The sequence below is a fragment of the Phoxinus phoxinus genome (assembly GCF_949152265.1).
Source record: "Phoxinus phoxinus genome assembly, chromosome: 23".
Classification (NCBI taxonomy): Eukaryota; Metazoa; Chordata; class Actinopteri; order Cypriniformes; family Leuciscidae; genus Phoxinus; species Phoxinus phoxinus.
Genome location: NC_136898.1, coordinates 2,507,043 through 2,521,315, shown reverse-complemented (window position 1 = coordinate 2,521,315; position 14,273 = coordinate 2,507,043). Strand labels below are relative to the sequence as shown.

General features: G+C 37.1%; 1 protein-coding gene across 1 annotated transcript; it reads right to left on the bottom strand.

The window, feature by feature from the left end:
• Positions 1-5,382: 5,382 nt before the first annotated feature.
• plk2a (polo-like kinase 2a) lies at positions 5,383-13,331 on the bottom strand. Its single transcript, XM_079600474.1, has 14 exons — positions 13,085-13,331; positions 12,662-12,769; positions 12,454-12,570; positions 12,246-12,375; positions 11,983-12,166; positions 10,606-10,804; positions 10,375-10,522; positions 9,802-9,896; positions 9,574-9,712; positions 9,403-9,483; positions 8,492-8,651; positions 8,281-8,410; positions 8,077-8,187; positions 5,383-7,120 (listed from the first exon to the last, which is right to left on the bottom strand). Exons 1-14 carry the CDS (start codon positions 13,310-13,312, stop codon positions 6,929-6,931), a joined length of 2,022 nt encoding a protein of 673 aa, XP_079456600.1. The 5' UTR covers positions 13,313-13,331; the 3' UTR covers positions 5,383-6,928.
• Between the last annotated feature and the right edge of the window lie 942 nt (positions 13,332-14,273).

Sequence of the window (14,273 nt, the reverse complement as noted above, 5' to 3'; positions counted from 1 at the left end):
TTCGTTTTTGCTGTTTTTCGTATATAAGATTGAATTGAGATCTCAGTCTGCCATTGATTCCTTCTTGTTTAGATGCAATGTTAGGTCAACTGCCAAGACATTATATTTTCATAACAGCGTGCAATGAGTAAGAAAATGTTCAAATGCTTCTCTGAAAGCTCTTTTGTGTTGGTGAAATCTTCACTCCTCCACAACTCATAGCTCACTATTCTGCGGTCGCCAGCAGCTTCACAAGCCCCATTGTGTGGCAATGTACATTGCATACAGTAGCAGTTGTGTTGCAACAATCGTCTGCATTGTGTTTGCTTGCCTTAGACAGAGAACAGTGTAGGCAACACTGAGCATACTGTACATACTGTCTGCATTAGCAGGGATTACCTCAGAAATAAAGGCATGCAATTTACCTCGTCTGGTTCTTCATATAAAAAGTACAAGTTTTTATTCTGTTTTAATTTACTTGCCAGCCTCTGATTCCCCACTGATCTAAGTCAAAGTCAACGTGAACTCAAGTAAACCCTGTTTCGTTTCCTGGTTTACTTTCTTATTGTGAGTGATTTATTTAAAGAATGCTCTTTATAGTCTTTCATGGAATTAAATCTCTTCCTCAACATCTGAGAAACCTCTCGGCTTGATCTTACACTGCAACAGTTGAGATTTCCATCGATTATTTGTGACTTTTATTTCCTCTTGGAACCCAGAGCGGTTATTTTGCAGTAAATCTTGTTGTATGTGGGTGAAAGGTGGGATATTGTGCAGGGAATGTGTGAGAAAAAGCAGTCAGGTGTGTGTTGAGGAATGTCAGGCGCGGTCGTGTCGAGGAAACCGGGCGGCACAAAGATATGTGTTCATTTCCCACCGTGCCAAACGGCATGAATGAACTCGCTGCAAAGCCACAAATATGCAGTAAATAGCTCTTCTCTAAAGGTGTCCAATGTTCATTCACTCTCTGAACGGCAAAAGATGATACTGTACGTTTTGAACATGGGTGAATCTCACAGATAAATGTCCATGCCCTATTTTCATATACAATGTTGTAAATATTATTATTTGCAATGTGACATTATTTATGATGATTATTGATTAACAATTCAGTCGTCGCTGATTACATTATTATTGTGATGTGTAAAAAAATTACATTTCTAAAGCCATTATTAAGTATGCATCATATTTGACATACTACAGTGTGCATTTAATGTATGCTGATTAAAAATGAATGATGTCTGAATGTCTAAACCATCTTTTGCATTTACAGTAATGCAAATTGGGGTGAAAACTTAAAATTATCTCACACTGCAAAAATTCTCAATCCTAACACATATATGCTCTATAAGGATATGCAAATATGCTTTCTGAAACGTTCTTCCTTGGTTACACGAATGCTAAGGAAACATTCCATTTGATCATTCTTGGAACATGTGAATGTTACTTTTGAATGTTCTCAACATTCCGAAACATGTGACATTCAAAAAATGTTAGATGAATGTCCAACTGAAACGTTCCAGGAAAAACATTCCATGAATAACATTTTTTATTGATTTTTTTTGTTGAAATGTGACTTAAAACTTCACTGAAAAACAGATGACTGTCATTGTATCATTTTTATGTGATTTATCATGTGATTTTGAGGTAATGTGATTGTTCATGTGATATGAGATCTCTAGATGAAACCCTCTGACTCCTTTCATCAGTTGTTAATACTAAATCAGATTTCTCTGAAATAAAACCTGTTGGTTAGACACGTCGGTGACTCAATGCATGTAGACCTGAAATCTTCTCAGATTGCTCTGCATGCTTTCATTCAAGACGGATAAATCGGCATTCGTGTCGTCAATAGATTCAGACGTGGACGATCACACATGGAGACTGGGGCAGAAGTGTGTCCGTAATGTGGGGCAGTTGCACACACTGCTATGAAGGATGTTGGAGTGTCCAGCAGAAGGGTGTTAAGTAATCGGACGTGATTCATTATCTTCACATGTTGTTTGCCATCTCTTCAGAAATATCATGGAAAAGCTCCTCATTTTCAACACAATTCACATATTTAGATCAGGATGTGTTTCCTGTGACATGCATTATGAACTTGTTTAGCTGAATGGATTAATTATGTTTATGCACACAGATATTAAAGGGGTGGTATAATGCTGTTTCACAAGATGTAAAATAAGTCTCTGATGTCCCCAGAGTGTGTATGTGAAGTTTTAGCTCAAAATACCCCACAGATATTTTTATATAGGATGTTAAAGTTGTCACTTTTTGAGGGTGAGCAGAAACGCACCGGTTTTGTGTTTGTCCCTTTAAATGCAAATGAGCTGCGGCTCCCGGCACAGGGGGCGGAGCTACAAGAGCTTGTGTCCTTATCACACATATGCACTGTAAATTTCAATGTTTATGTTCAAACCGGAGTCAGACAATGATGGAGAGACTCAAGAAGAAGTGACAACATGTAGAAGCAACAGGACGTCTCTGAACGGTTAGTTGATTCATTTTTATGTGTAGTTATCTTCTAGTTATTGATTAGCATATTCTGTCTTGATAATAAATCGTGTTCAGGGGGCGGGGTTTATGTAAATTGTAAATGGTGATGTCACTAACCCGGGAGGAATGTCGTGTAGTTCCTACCAGCCGTTTGTTGTAGTCCTTAAAAAACAACTTCTTTAAAAGCAAATATCTTCCTTTGCTTTGAACTTTGAGCGTTGTAACTTTGCAGATGTTGTTTATGATCAAACAGCAACATTACACACTAACTACAGTTAGAAAAGTGAAATTATAATCAACCATCCCTGTGTTTCATGTTTACAATGTAAAGTTGTGGCTTAGTGAAATATGTGTCATGATGAAATGAAAGTCATGAGCCACATATATGCAAAAGCTCTTAACCGTTAATTGTAATCTATCATTTGTGCTTTGCTTTCTTTGTCCACACCTGGGATGTAATTCTGCCAACAATTCCAGAGAAGATTAGATCTAATTATATCAGCGGCACTTAAGAGGAGCTTCATTACGATAATTACAACCTTTTCATTACAAGAATGCTGTCTAATACTTTTCCAGCTAAACTCACAGTTTTGAGGCCAACACATTTTTGGTCATTTGTTTGTTCAGTAAGACTGAGGAAGATCGATTGGCCAAATCGTTGCTCATTAAAACATTTTTTTTGTCATTTTTGCAAACTCAAGTAGGATATATATCTTTTCTAGTACATTATAGTCTAGTAAAAAATGTTCTTTAAATTGCTTAAATAAGTCCATTGTGTCCCTTGCTTTACAATATTGAAGCATCTGTCAATATAATTTTATTATTATATTATATTATATTATATTATATTATATTATATTATGTTATATTAGATTAGATTAGATTAGATTAACAATAATGGTTATTGTTCAAATAATGTATAAATATTATTATTGTTATTTTTTAATTATATTTAAAAATATTCATTTTATTTATTAATAATATTATTTAATATTATATTATGACTTTACTTTTATCTTATTCATTCTTCAGAGATCTAGTCATTTGATCATGTGCACTGAAGGCCTGTGTAAAAGCTAAAGAGATCAGTATCAGTGGCTATGTACGCGTTATGTAACCGTAAAAGCGTTATTTTGTGAATTCAGCCTATTAAGTAACCTGGCATTGACTCAGAGAAGAAAAAATGGCCTACATTTCACAGAAGTGACAGATGATGCTAGAAAGAGACTTCACTCCAGGCGGCCAACTGTGCCGGGCCTATACTGATCTTGGACAACAAACGCATCTCTGTTCCTACAGTCTTTCCTCGCCAAGGCCAAGAGAGAGACGAACCAGCTGGCTCCATACAAAGATGAAAAAAATGAAAACTGAATCTTGACATGGTAATGTCTCATTCCAAGATATATGTTTATCCCCCTGTGGTGAAACTCCAGCTTTTAATGTTGTTTATGTGGTGTTTTTAATCTGCTTTAAAGGATTAGTTCACTTTTAAAATGAAAATTCTGTCATCATATATTACTCACCCTTAAGTTGTTTCAAACCTGTATGAATTTCTTTCCTCTGCTGAACACAAAGGGAGATATTTAGAAGAATGTCAGTAACCAATCAGTTTTTGGTTCCCATTGACTTCCATAGTAGGAAAACAATATACTATGGAAGTCAATGGGAATCAAAAACTGTCTGGTTACTGACATTCTTCTAAATATCTTCCTTTGTGTTCAGCAGAGGAAAGAAATTCATACAGGTTTGAAACAACTTAAGGGTGAAAATATGATGACAGAATTTTCATTTTAAAAGTGAACTAATCCTTTAAAACAAAGCATGTTGAAATTCATAAGTCGACAGCATTGCTGAGTATTTTCTGCTTAAAACTGCAGTGAACCAAAGACAGTCTCAAAAACACGGTTTGAAATCGCTGTTGTTTCTGACGTCACAAACTACCTTGTAACCAATCAGATCAACGTGTGATCGTCAACCAGTGGATCTCTGAGCTAAGCGAGTGAGTGGAGGCGAGGCTCATTTGCATATTCATAGAACCGCGCATACTAAAGTTGGCAAGGGTGTCGAGTTACAATCAAGATATTTTAAGGCATGACGGTTTTAAATATGTAATTTTGGTGATCAAAGATGAGTTTTAAGGAATACAATTATTGACTACAGGGGGACTTTAACTTTGAAAAAGTCATATTTGTTTACCATACTGATTACCATGTTCATACCATGGTATTCAAAGGGATTGCATGTTCATCCAAAAATTATTACATTATTATTTACTAGCCTCAAGTTGTTTCTAACCAATGACATGCATGGAAGCAAAAGCAGTTTCTCAGAATGACAGCTTCAGTCACCATTTAGTTTTGCTGTGCGATGAAAAGATTCAATGAAAGGGGAATGGCGACTGATGCTGCCGGTCCCTAAAATTATGCGAAGAATGAAAATTGGTATTCCATCATACTTTTTCTGAGGAATGGATTTAGAGCAACTCATGGTCTATCCAAGAACAAAAGTATATAGAAAAGCTGTGGCAGTTGTGGCCTAATGGTTTGAGAGTGAGACTGGTATCCCAAAGTTTGCGGGTTTGATTCTCAATGCCGGCATGAACAAACTGAATACTGGATATGTGTGTCCACGGTTTGAAGTGTGTGTGTTTACTACTCACTGCTCCTAATGTATGTGCACTAACTTGGATGGGGGACCGAGTATGGGTTACTATACTTGGCCTTCACATGTCATTATCTTTCATTTTTCTTTTCATTAACTGTGTCTACACTGCAGGTATTCAGATGCATTTGGTTTGATTCATTCTGGAAACCTCATACGAGCTATTTATTCGTGCATTACCTTTAAATTATGACTAATTATAACAAGTGAGTTAATTAGTGCATGATGAAAAGTGTAGGCACTGTCACAGTAAAGGTGTAAGTCTTAAATATTTATTTGGGTTGTGACCCATAAATGGGTCACAGGTCTGTTCTAGTTGCAGAAAAGCAGGAAGAAAACTAAAGCAATTAATAAAGTAAAGCAATCCATCAATGAGATCAAGTAAGCATTATAATTAAGTCAAGTACTGTTTTTACTATAGTGCATGAAGGGCTTGACAACATAGCGTATAGGAAATTTGTACTGGGCTGAAAGTAGGTGGTGAAAACCACGTTTTCTTCTCTTTTGTAAGAATAATGTGTGTTTTTGAAGTGGCTTCATCGGCCCCTGGAGGTTTACATAATAGACTGCTCAGACGCAGGGACAATGGGGTAATTACGCTTCAAAAAAGAAACAAAATACAACACCTCCACAATATTATTCATCTTTAATCTTTATACAAACATCAAGACAAGACAAACGCCGATTGCGGTTTTGCCACCGGCCTTGCATAATGAGTTTGCCTCAACTCCCATGATGCCCTGGGAGATTGACGCAAAAAGGACAAAGCGCTAGACACGATTATTGTACTGAACAATTAAATAACGTGTGTTCTTGAAACATCACTCATGAACACTGACATTATTCTAAGGTCATCTTTATTAAATAAATAAATAGTGGGTATTCTGATAATAAGTTATGTCCATGGCATTGCAGAGCGTGCGCACAGTGAAATGTTGAGCTACAGCATCGGATCACCTCACTCTGGAGCCCGTGTCCTGAAGCAGGAATGCTTTCACAGTTAAACGAAATCTGCTCTCAAGAGAGCTACATCCAACCACCCTGCCTGGCTAAAGCCTTCTTTCCTCAACTTTAACTCTTTCCCCGCCATTGACTAGTGTTTCCCGGGAATCTGGGTTTGGTAGGGGGCGCTGTTGCGCAACTTCTGAAATAGCACGGCATCTCCAAATCCAAAAAACAAGCGAAGAATTATGATCTGTGTAAACCAGAACGAGCGGATAGAAACATTTACGTGATCATCAAATATAAACCAAAACTGAATATTGTTACCGAATGAAATGTCGAACCCATGAAGAGGAAACGACTATGAAGCGTGGACTCGATCTACTGCATCTGTGTTTTGATTATCAATCCCGACAAAGTCTTTATGTTTCTGATCCACATTCAAGTGTGGATATATTTCCGTTACTTTAAAAGCAGAGTCTCTGTTCTTTCTTTCAAATATATTGAATGTTTATTCGTACGACAAAATATTCTGGAGGCCGTGAAAGTTTTGTGAACGTGATCAAAAAAATTCAGGCAACTTTTGAAGTCAACGCTGGCGGGGAAAGAGTTAATATCTCCGTTTGGCTTCAACAAAGCAAGATTTCTGCATTTAAAACACCTAAATGAGATATTATCATCTTGATTTCCTCATCATCATCATCGTCTCTGGTTCCAGCCCAGCTCAGTCCTTTTGTAAAACTCATAATCCGTTTCATCTCCTCCCGTCTTCAACACTCTCCCGTCCAGTCGTACGTAGTCCACGTTCTCGTCTTTTCGAAGTCTCCCAGTCTTTGAGCGCTCGTATGGTTCAGTTGCATCTCTGCAACAGCATGTCCAGTGCGTAGTCCATGCGCGTGCGAAGGTCCGGTGAGCATCCCGACACGAGGAGCGTGCTGAGACGCAGCGTGGTGGAGACGCGGTCCTCGTTGATGTACGTCAAGATGTATTCGTCACTCTGATTGCACAGGATGATCTTGGTGTGATCGTGGTAGAAGTTGACCTGTGGGAATAGCATGCGTTTAGCAATCAACTCAACATTATGTAGTGCGGTGTATCGTGTCACAATACAAAACTCGAAAAATTGGAATATTTCATATTATTATTCTTTCAATAGAATATTAGAATAGTTCATTTATTTCTGTAATTCAACTTAAAAGATGAAACTAATATATTATATAGACTCATTACATGCAAAGTGAGATATTTCAAGCCTTTATTTGTTATAATGTTGATGATTATGGCTTACAACTTATGAAAACCTTTTCACAATATTCTAATTTTGAATTTGGGGTTTTCATAAGCTGTAAGCCATAATCAAAATTATAACAAATAAAAGGCTTGAAATATCTCACTTTGCATGTAATGAGTCTCTATATAAAATATTAGTTTCATCTTTTAAGTTGAATTACTTAAATAAATGAACTTTTGACCATATTCTAATTTTTCAAGTATATATTACAATACAAAACTGCAATAATATGTATTGTGGATAGTTCACCCAAAATAAAAATGGTGTGTGAGAAAAAAATTCAAGTTTACAGAGTTCTAGTGTCAGTACTACATTAAACTACTATATATAATGTTGAATATAATGTATAATAATGCAATGGGGGAATATTTGTGGGTCCTGATGATGCCAAATGGCCTACATTATTTTAGATATATCTAGTCAGTGAAAGAGTGCAAGAATATTCGTCTAAAATAAATCCGTTTTCAGCTTCAGAATCATGAATATTGTTATTCTACTGTCACCATTTCATTTACACCCACAATGTAACACCAAATGTAGCATTTTAAGCAACAGTGCATTTTTTGTTAACCTTTTATCATATGTCGTGGAGTATCGCAATAATATGGTATTGTGAGTTCAATATCGTGGTGTGTATCGAATCGTGACGTGAGGGTATCGTTACACCCGTATTATGTAGATGTCTAACAGCAAATGTGAAGTTTTACCTGGAAAGTGCCATCGTTGAAGAGCATCATGAGCGCTCGATCAGATTTGAGCCACTGAAGAAGGTACAGTCTGGGTTTGCCAGCATCGGTTACATTGGGTAAATCCCCTCCCTGTTGAAGAGCAGCAAGTTATAATCAGACAAATCTGTGAATTATTGATAAGACTTCCATTGCAACACGTTTCCACCAAGCGAGGACACTTACATCCATCAAATTCTCCTCCATGTAGTGGGCGAAGTATTTTAAGATGGTGACCTGACCGACGAACTGCTCCGGGGCTTCAGTAGTGGCGAAGACCGAACACTGTCCCAGCTCTGCGTAGTAATGCACCGTCCTGAGGGGTTAAAGACACGTTAGTCTTCAGGATCTTTATCCGCAAATGAGCGACAAAGACACTTTGAGATGGTCAACGTACTTTTTGTCTGACAGAAGGCTCATGTGAGTGCCGTTGTTGAAGAGGACGCCAACTGTGTGATCCGACAACTGGTAACCGAAGCCGTACTTGTTGGAATAGTCCACCCACTTCGTCACCCACTGGAAGCTGCCGCTCATGCTTTCTTTGGGAATGTTATTAGCTGTAAACAAGAGATTAAAAATGCATTGTTAAAAGTGAAAGGTATAACTTTGATATGGAATGAAAAAAAAAAAAGATTTTAATTTAATACTATTATTATTATTTCAGATTTTAAACTTTTATAAATGTAAAAAATATATTTGTATTTATACTTATAACAAAACCCTCTGTATTTTTCAATGTTCTATAAATATTTTATTTTCAGATTTATTTAATTTTATTAAAGTTAATTAAAGTTATGCAAGTTATTAAAAGTGAAACGACATGCATAACTGACATGGAAAAAATCTAAAACAAAAATGTAATTATTATTATTTTATTTTTTGTATATAAATTTACATTTTATTTTCTGAATTTAAACTTTTTAAAATGTTCAAAATCCTTTTAATGTTTTATTTATTTATATCTTACAATATGTTTTATAAATATGTTTTATTTTCAGATTTTTAATGGATTTTTTAAAACTTTATTATTAATAAATATTATTAATATTATTATTAATGTGCCTAATATTATTAACTTTAACATGGAATAAAATTCTAAACAAAACTGATTTTAATTAATATATATATTATTGTTATTTATATATATATATATATATATATATATTTTTTTTTTTTTTTTTTTTTACCATTTTGATGCTTTTTAATCTTACAATACGTTTTCTTTTTAAATGCATGTTACTTTATTATTAAGAATGGGTTATTAAACGTGACTTTGCATTTGTAATTCGGATCACGTCAGATACGCACCTTCCGGCATGTTCTCCAGACAGCCTCGCAAAACTCGTGCAACAGTGTCCACAACGCTTCCCATTGTGCTGTCCTCAAGACCTGTGAACACAAAAAGCATCCAAACCCATTAGATATCGCACTGAAACCCATTAACATCCTCACGCTGAGAGAAATGTGCACGTCTCTTACATTCGCTGCTGCTACTGCAGCTCCCCAGCGTTCCCCGCACGATCATGCGAATGCTGTCTCTAATGTGCTGTTTGCTGCTCGTGTCCTTCACTGCGGGAACAGCTGCTTTTCCAGCAGTCGTGATGGTGGGCTTAGTGTCCTGTGGGAAATATAGGGAGGAATGTGCATTAGGTTAGGTTACACAATCTTAAACGTTCTGCACAATAGGAGAAGGACGAGGAAGCTCACCTCAAGGGTTTTTCTGCAGGGTTGAGGACTGACTGAAGTTTTCCGGAGGTCGAGGCATAGCTTGTTTATGTCATCCTCTTCCTTGGTTGGTTTATCTACAAGAAGCAAAACGTGTATCAGTCTAAAGATGTAACTTAGATAATCCACAAATGTGACGCTAGACCACAAAACCAGTCACATTTTTTTACATTTTGAAATAAGTTTTCCATTGATGTGTGGTTTGTTAGGATAGGACAATATTTGGTCGAGATACAACTATTGAAAATCTGAAATCTGAGGATGCAAAAAAATCAAAACATTGAGAAAATCTCCTTTAAAGTTGTGCATTTATGTTCACGATTGTGCTGCATTCACTCACAAAAATACATGTTTTATATATTTACTGTAGGAAATTTACTAAATATCTTCATGGAACATGATCTTTACTTAATATCCTAATGATTTTTCGCAAAAAATTAAAATCTATAATTTTGACCCATACAATGTATTGTTGGCTATCGCCACAGATATACCCGTGCGACTCGTGACTGGTTTTGACTGGTCACAAATGGTTTACTGTACACAAGCGCTTACTGTGATTCTCCAAGTACTTGGCTTTGTCCTTCTTCCCACCGAACAGGGCGGCGGCAGCTTTCTTGAAGAAGCTCTTGGCAGGACTGGTGTGGTGGAGATCTGGGGCCGCGTGGCAGCAGTTCGAAGACAGTCTGTCTGGTGTGAAACCCTGATATAAGAGGGGGAAAAACAAGCTCAAACCACTGAATACTTCACCGGTGACACGTTTCGTTCACACAAGCGGACACACACCTGGCAGAAAAAGTCGTGGCGTAGAATATCGTCGAGCTGTGGTCTTTCCACGGGGTTTTTGGCCAGCATGCTGCTGATGAGATGCTTGGCTTGAGGCGACAAAGACGACGGCATGGAGTATCGCGCTTCACGAATGCACCGGTACGTTTCTTTAAGGTTTGTGGTTTCAAAAGGAGGTCTTCCCAAAAGCATGGTATACCTGTTGGCACATAAATGATCCGTCATAAATAAACATGACATTTACAAGAGTAACATCCTCCTTGTTAGAGGCGGACTTTGCAATTCAGAGCCAGATTTTTTTTTTAAAAGCCAGATAAAAACAATGCGACTGCAATTATTTTCTTATTAGGTGGCAGCAAATGGTTTTAATGAGTGAGTCATTGAGTCAAATGATTCAGTCAAATGATTCATTTAAAACAGCTGGATGAAGTTAAGTGAATGTCTTTGTTAGTGAGTCGTTGAATCATTCATCCCAAATCACTCATTAAACGCAGATTCATTCAGTAACGAAACAACTGTGTTGCAGTGGAGCTACTGTGGATTGATGTAGTCTAAAATGTAATTCACATAATATTCATTTCTTGTTTTTGAACTGTTGTATGAAATCAATATCACATTAACAATTTTGCTGGTATTCGGGAAAACGGCACTCTTGCTCATTCAGTATTGCTTAACTATATCCTTTTTTATTTTTATTAATTTTGGTGGCTATTCTAAATATTAAAACAAGAACTCATACAGTGATATTTTTTGCCCCATATCTTGAATTTTGGGGGCAGTTCTCTTCTGTTAATTTTGGTGCCATTTTTGGTGGCTATTATAAATATGAAAACAAACTCATGCAGTGACTTTTTTTGTTCCATATCTTGAGTTTTGAGGGCATTTTTATTAATTTTGGTGGCTATTATAAATATTAAAACAAGAACTCATACAGTGAATTTTTTTGCCCCATATTTTGAGTTTTGGGGGCATTTTTATTAATTTAGGTGGCATTTTTGGTGGCTATTATAAATATTAACACAAGATTCATACAGTGACTTTTTTTGCTCCATATCTTGAATTTTGGGGGCAGTTTTATACATTTTGGTGGTTATTATAAATATTAAAGCAAGAACTCATACAGTGAATTTTTTTGCCCCATATCTTGAATTTTGGGGGCAGTTTTGGTGGCTATTATAAATCTTTAAACAAGAACTCACAGTGACTTTTTTTGCCCCATATTTTGAGTTTTGGGAACATTTTTATTCATTTTGGTGGCATTTTTGCCCCCAACACCCCGTTAATTTCCGACCGTATCGGTTTTCCGAGGGCCAGCGGAGACCCCTTCAGTCGCGAGGCCCGTTTTAAAGTGAAACACAGCAATGCTTTAGTACTTACATCACACAGCCGAGAGCCCAGACGTCAGATTCACAGCCGTGCCCTTGCTTGTTGAGGACTTCAGGCGACAGGTAGTTGGGCGTCCCGCATATTGTTCTCCTCCGGTTCTCAACCGGCTCGAGCTTCGCAGCCAGACCAAAGTCTCCAACCTTGAGCTCCATTGATTCATTGATGAAAAAGTTACCTGGGAATAGCAACAGAATCAGGTTACGAAGGGGATTTCGGTGTTATCTAGGGAATGAATGAATGCTCTAGATGCTTACCTAGTTTAAGATCTCTGTGCAGAATGTCTTGCTCGTGGAGATACTTTAAGCCCGAGACGATCTGTCTCAGATAGTACCGGACCTCTGGTTCTGTAAGCACCTTCCGGGCCTTGAGAATATGTGCTAGAGACTGAAGAACAACAAAATACGTCAGTGCAACAATATTTCCTAAGACCTATTATTAAAGAGAGACGTGAATAGCACTCACCCGTCTGCTGCAGTATTCAAGCAGGATGTAGATGTTATCTTTGTCCTCGAAGTGGTGGTAGAAGTGAACGATGTGTTTGTGATGCAGGGCTCTGTGCAATTCGATTTCTCGGTCGATCTGTCAATCAAACGGTTGCAAAAACTTAATTAGCGATTCAAGCAATGCATGCAGCCAGCAGCAAATACGTGACGACAGGACAGCAAGTTACCTTTTCCCTTTGGTGAGGTTTGGAGACGCGCGTGTGTGGAATGATTTTGGCTGCATACATCTTCCCAGTGCTTAGATCTGTAAATTCATAGCATTTGGCAAAACCGCCCTGAGAGAGAGAGAGAGAGAGAGAGAGAGAGAGAGAGAGAGAGAGAGAGAGAGAGAGGGAGGATGCATTATAACAGCATTATCAGTATATTCAATATTCAAATCTCTTATTTGCCTCTATGCATTACTAATTCATAAAATTAAACGAAACCCAAAATATAACTGCTGATGCACTTTTAAATATTTAATATATAAATAAAATATTATGGTACTGATACCATGCTTTTTGCACTATAGTATTTACATGGTGCTCCATTGTATTTCTTTTCAAATGTCAAATGTCAATGAAATGTCAAAGTCAAATGTAAATATTTACCTTGCCCAAAACTTTTCCTCTACAGTAACATTTCCCAGTGGTTGAATCCGTGATGATGCGTGACATTTCTTGCGTGGCATGAGCATTATTACTATCCTCTGCTTTCCCTCGTCTGCTCTCGGTGGGTCTGTGGTGTGTGTGTTCACACATCTTGCCGTTGTTCACAGGCTGATGATGGTGATGGTGATGGTGATGATGATGGTGTGTTATAGTCCTGAGTATGTCCATGCTCGAGTCCGACTGCGAGAAATCATCACAGAGCTTCAGTCTTATACACGCGCGCGCGGAGGCTCCGCCCCCTTATTTTATATTCAGTGGCGCGTCACGCGCGTTCACTGAGCGCTGGAATGAAGACGCGCGTCTCAAAAATTTAATATTTTATTCCTGAGATTAGATAGATCTGTGAATCACGATGTTAACTTTTATTTCATTTAAATTAGCCTATAACTTTAAATTGAAATACAATCTTAAATATAGGCTAATGAAACTAAATCTAGATTTTTAATTTTAGTTATTAATAGATGCACTTTTGTTGTTAATTATTATTGTTATTGTTATTATTTTGTTAAATACTTAAAGTAGTCGAAACACGACTTTTATTTTTCTATTTTCTGTGTATCCTACGATGTTTTATTTTCCATTTTTATTGTCCATGTATTCTGTATGTTATAATATTTAGTTTGAGCAGGACATGCATGGACATGTTTTAGAGACTATGGGTTATAGAGTAAAGATCTCTAGCGCCACCATGTGATGCTTCACACTAGTTTTACTACCGATTTAGATGTGTGCATGTATGACTCATACTGACACACACACACACACACACACACACACACACACACACAGAGAGAGAGAGAGAGAGAGAGAGAGAGAGAGAGAGAGAGAGAGAGAGAGAGAGAGAGAGAGAGAGAGAGAGAGAGAGAGAGAGAGAGGATGTCAAGCCGTTTTGACTTATGCATAGCAGGATATGAATTATTGATATCAGCAACTCAATTTCCACTAGTTAAAATGCAAATTCTTGATATCAACAATGACGTCCTCACTCGCAGAAATACGAATTCTTGATATCAATTTCAACTTTCTCTGCTGAACTCAAAAATTACGTGGTTACTAAAAATATAAACTCAATTGTCACTAGCTGAAATATTAGGCATAATTCTTGATATCTGTAAATGTATTTCAACAT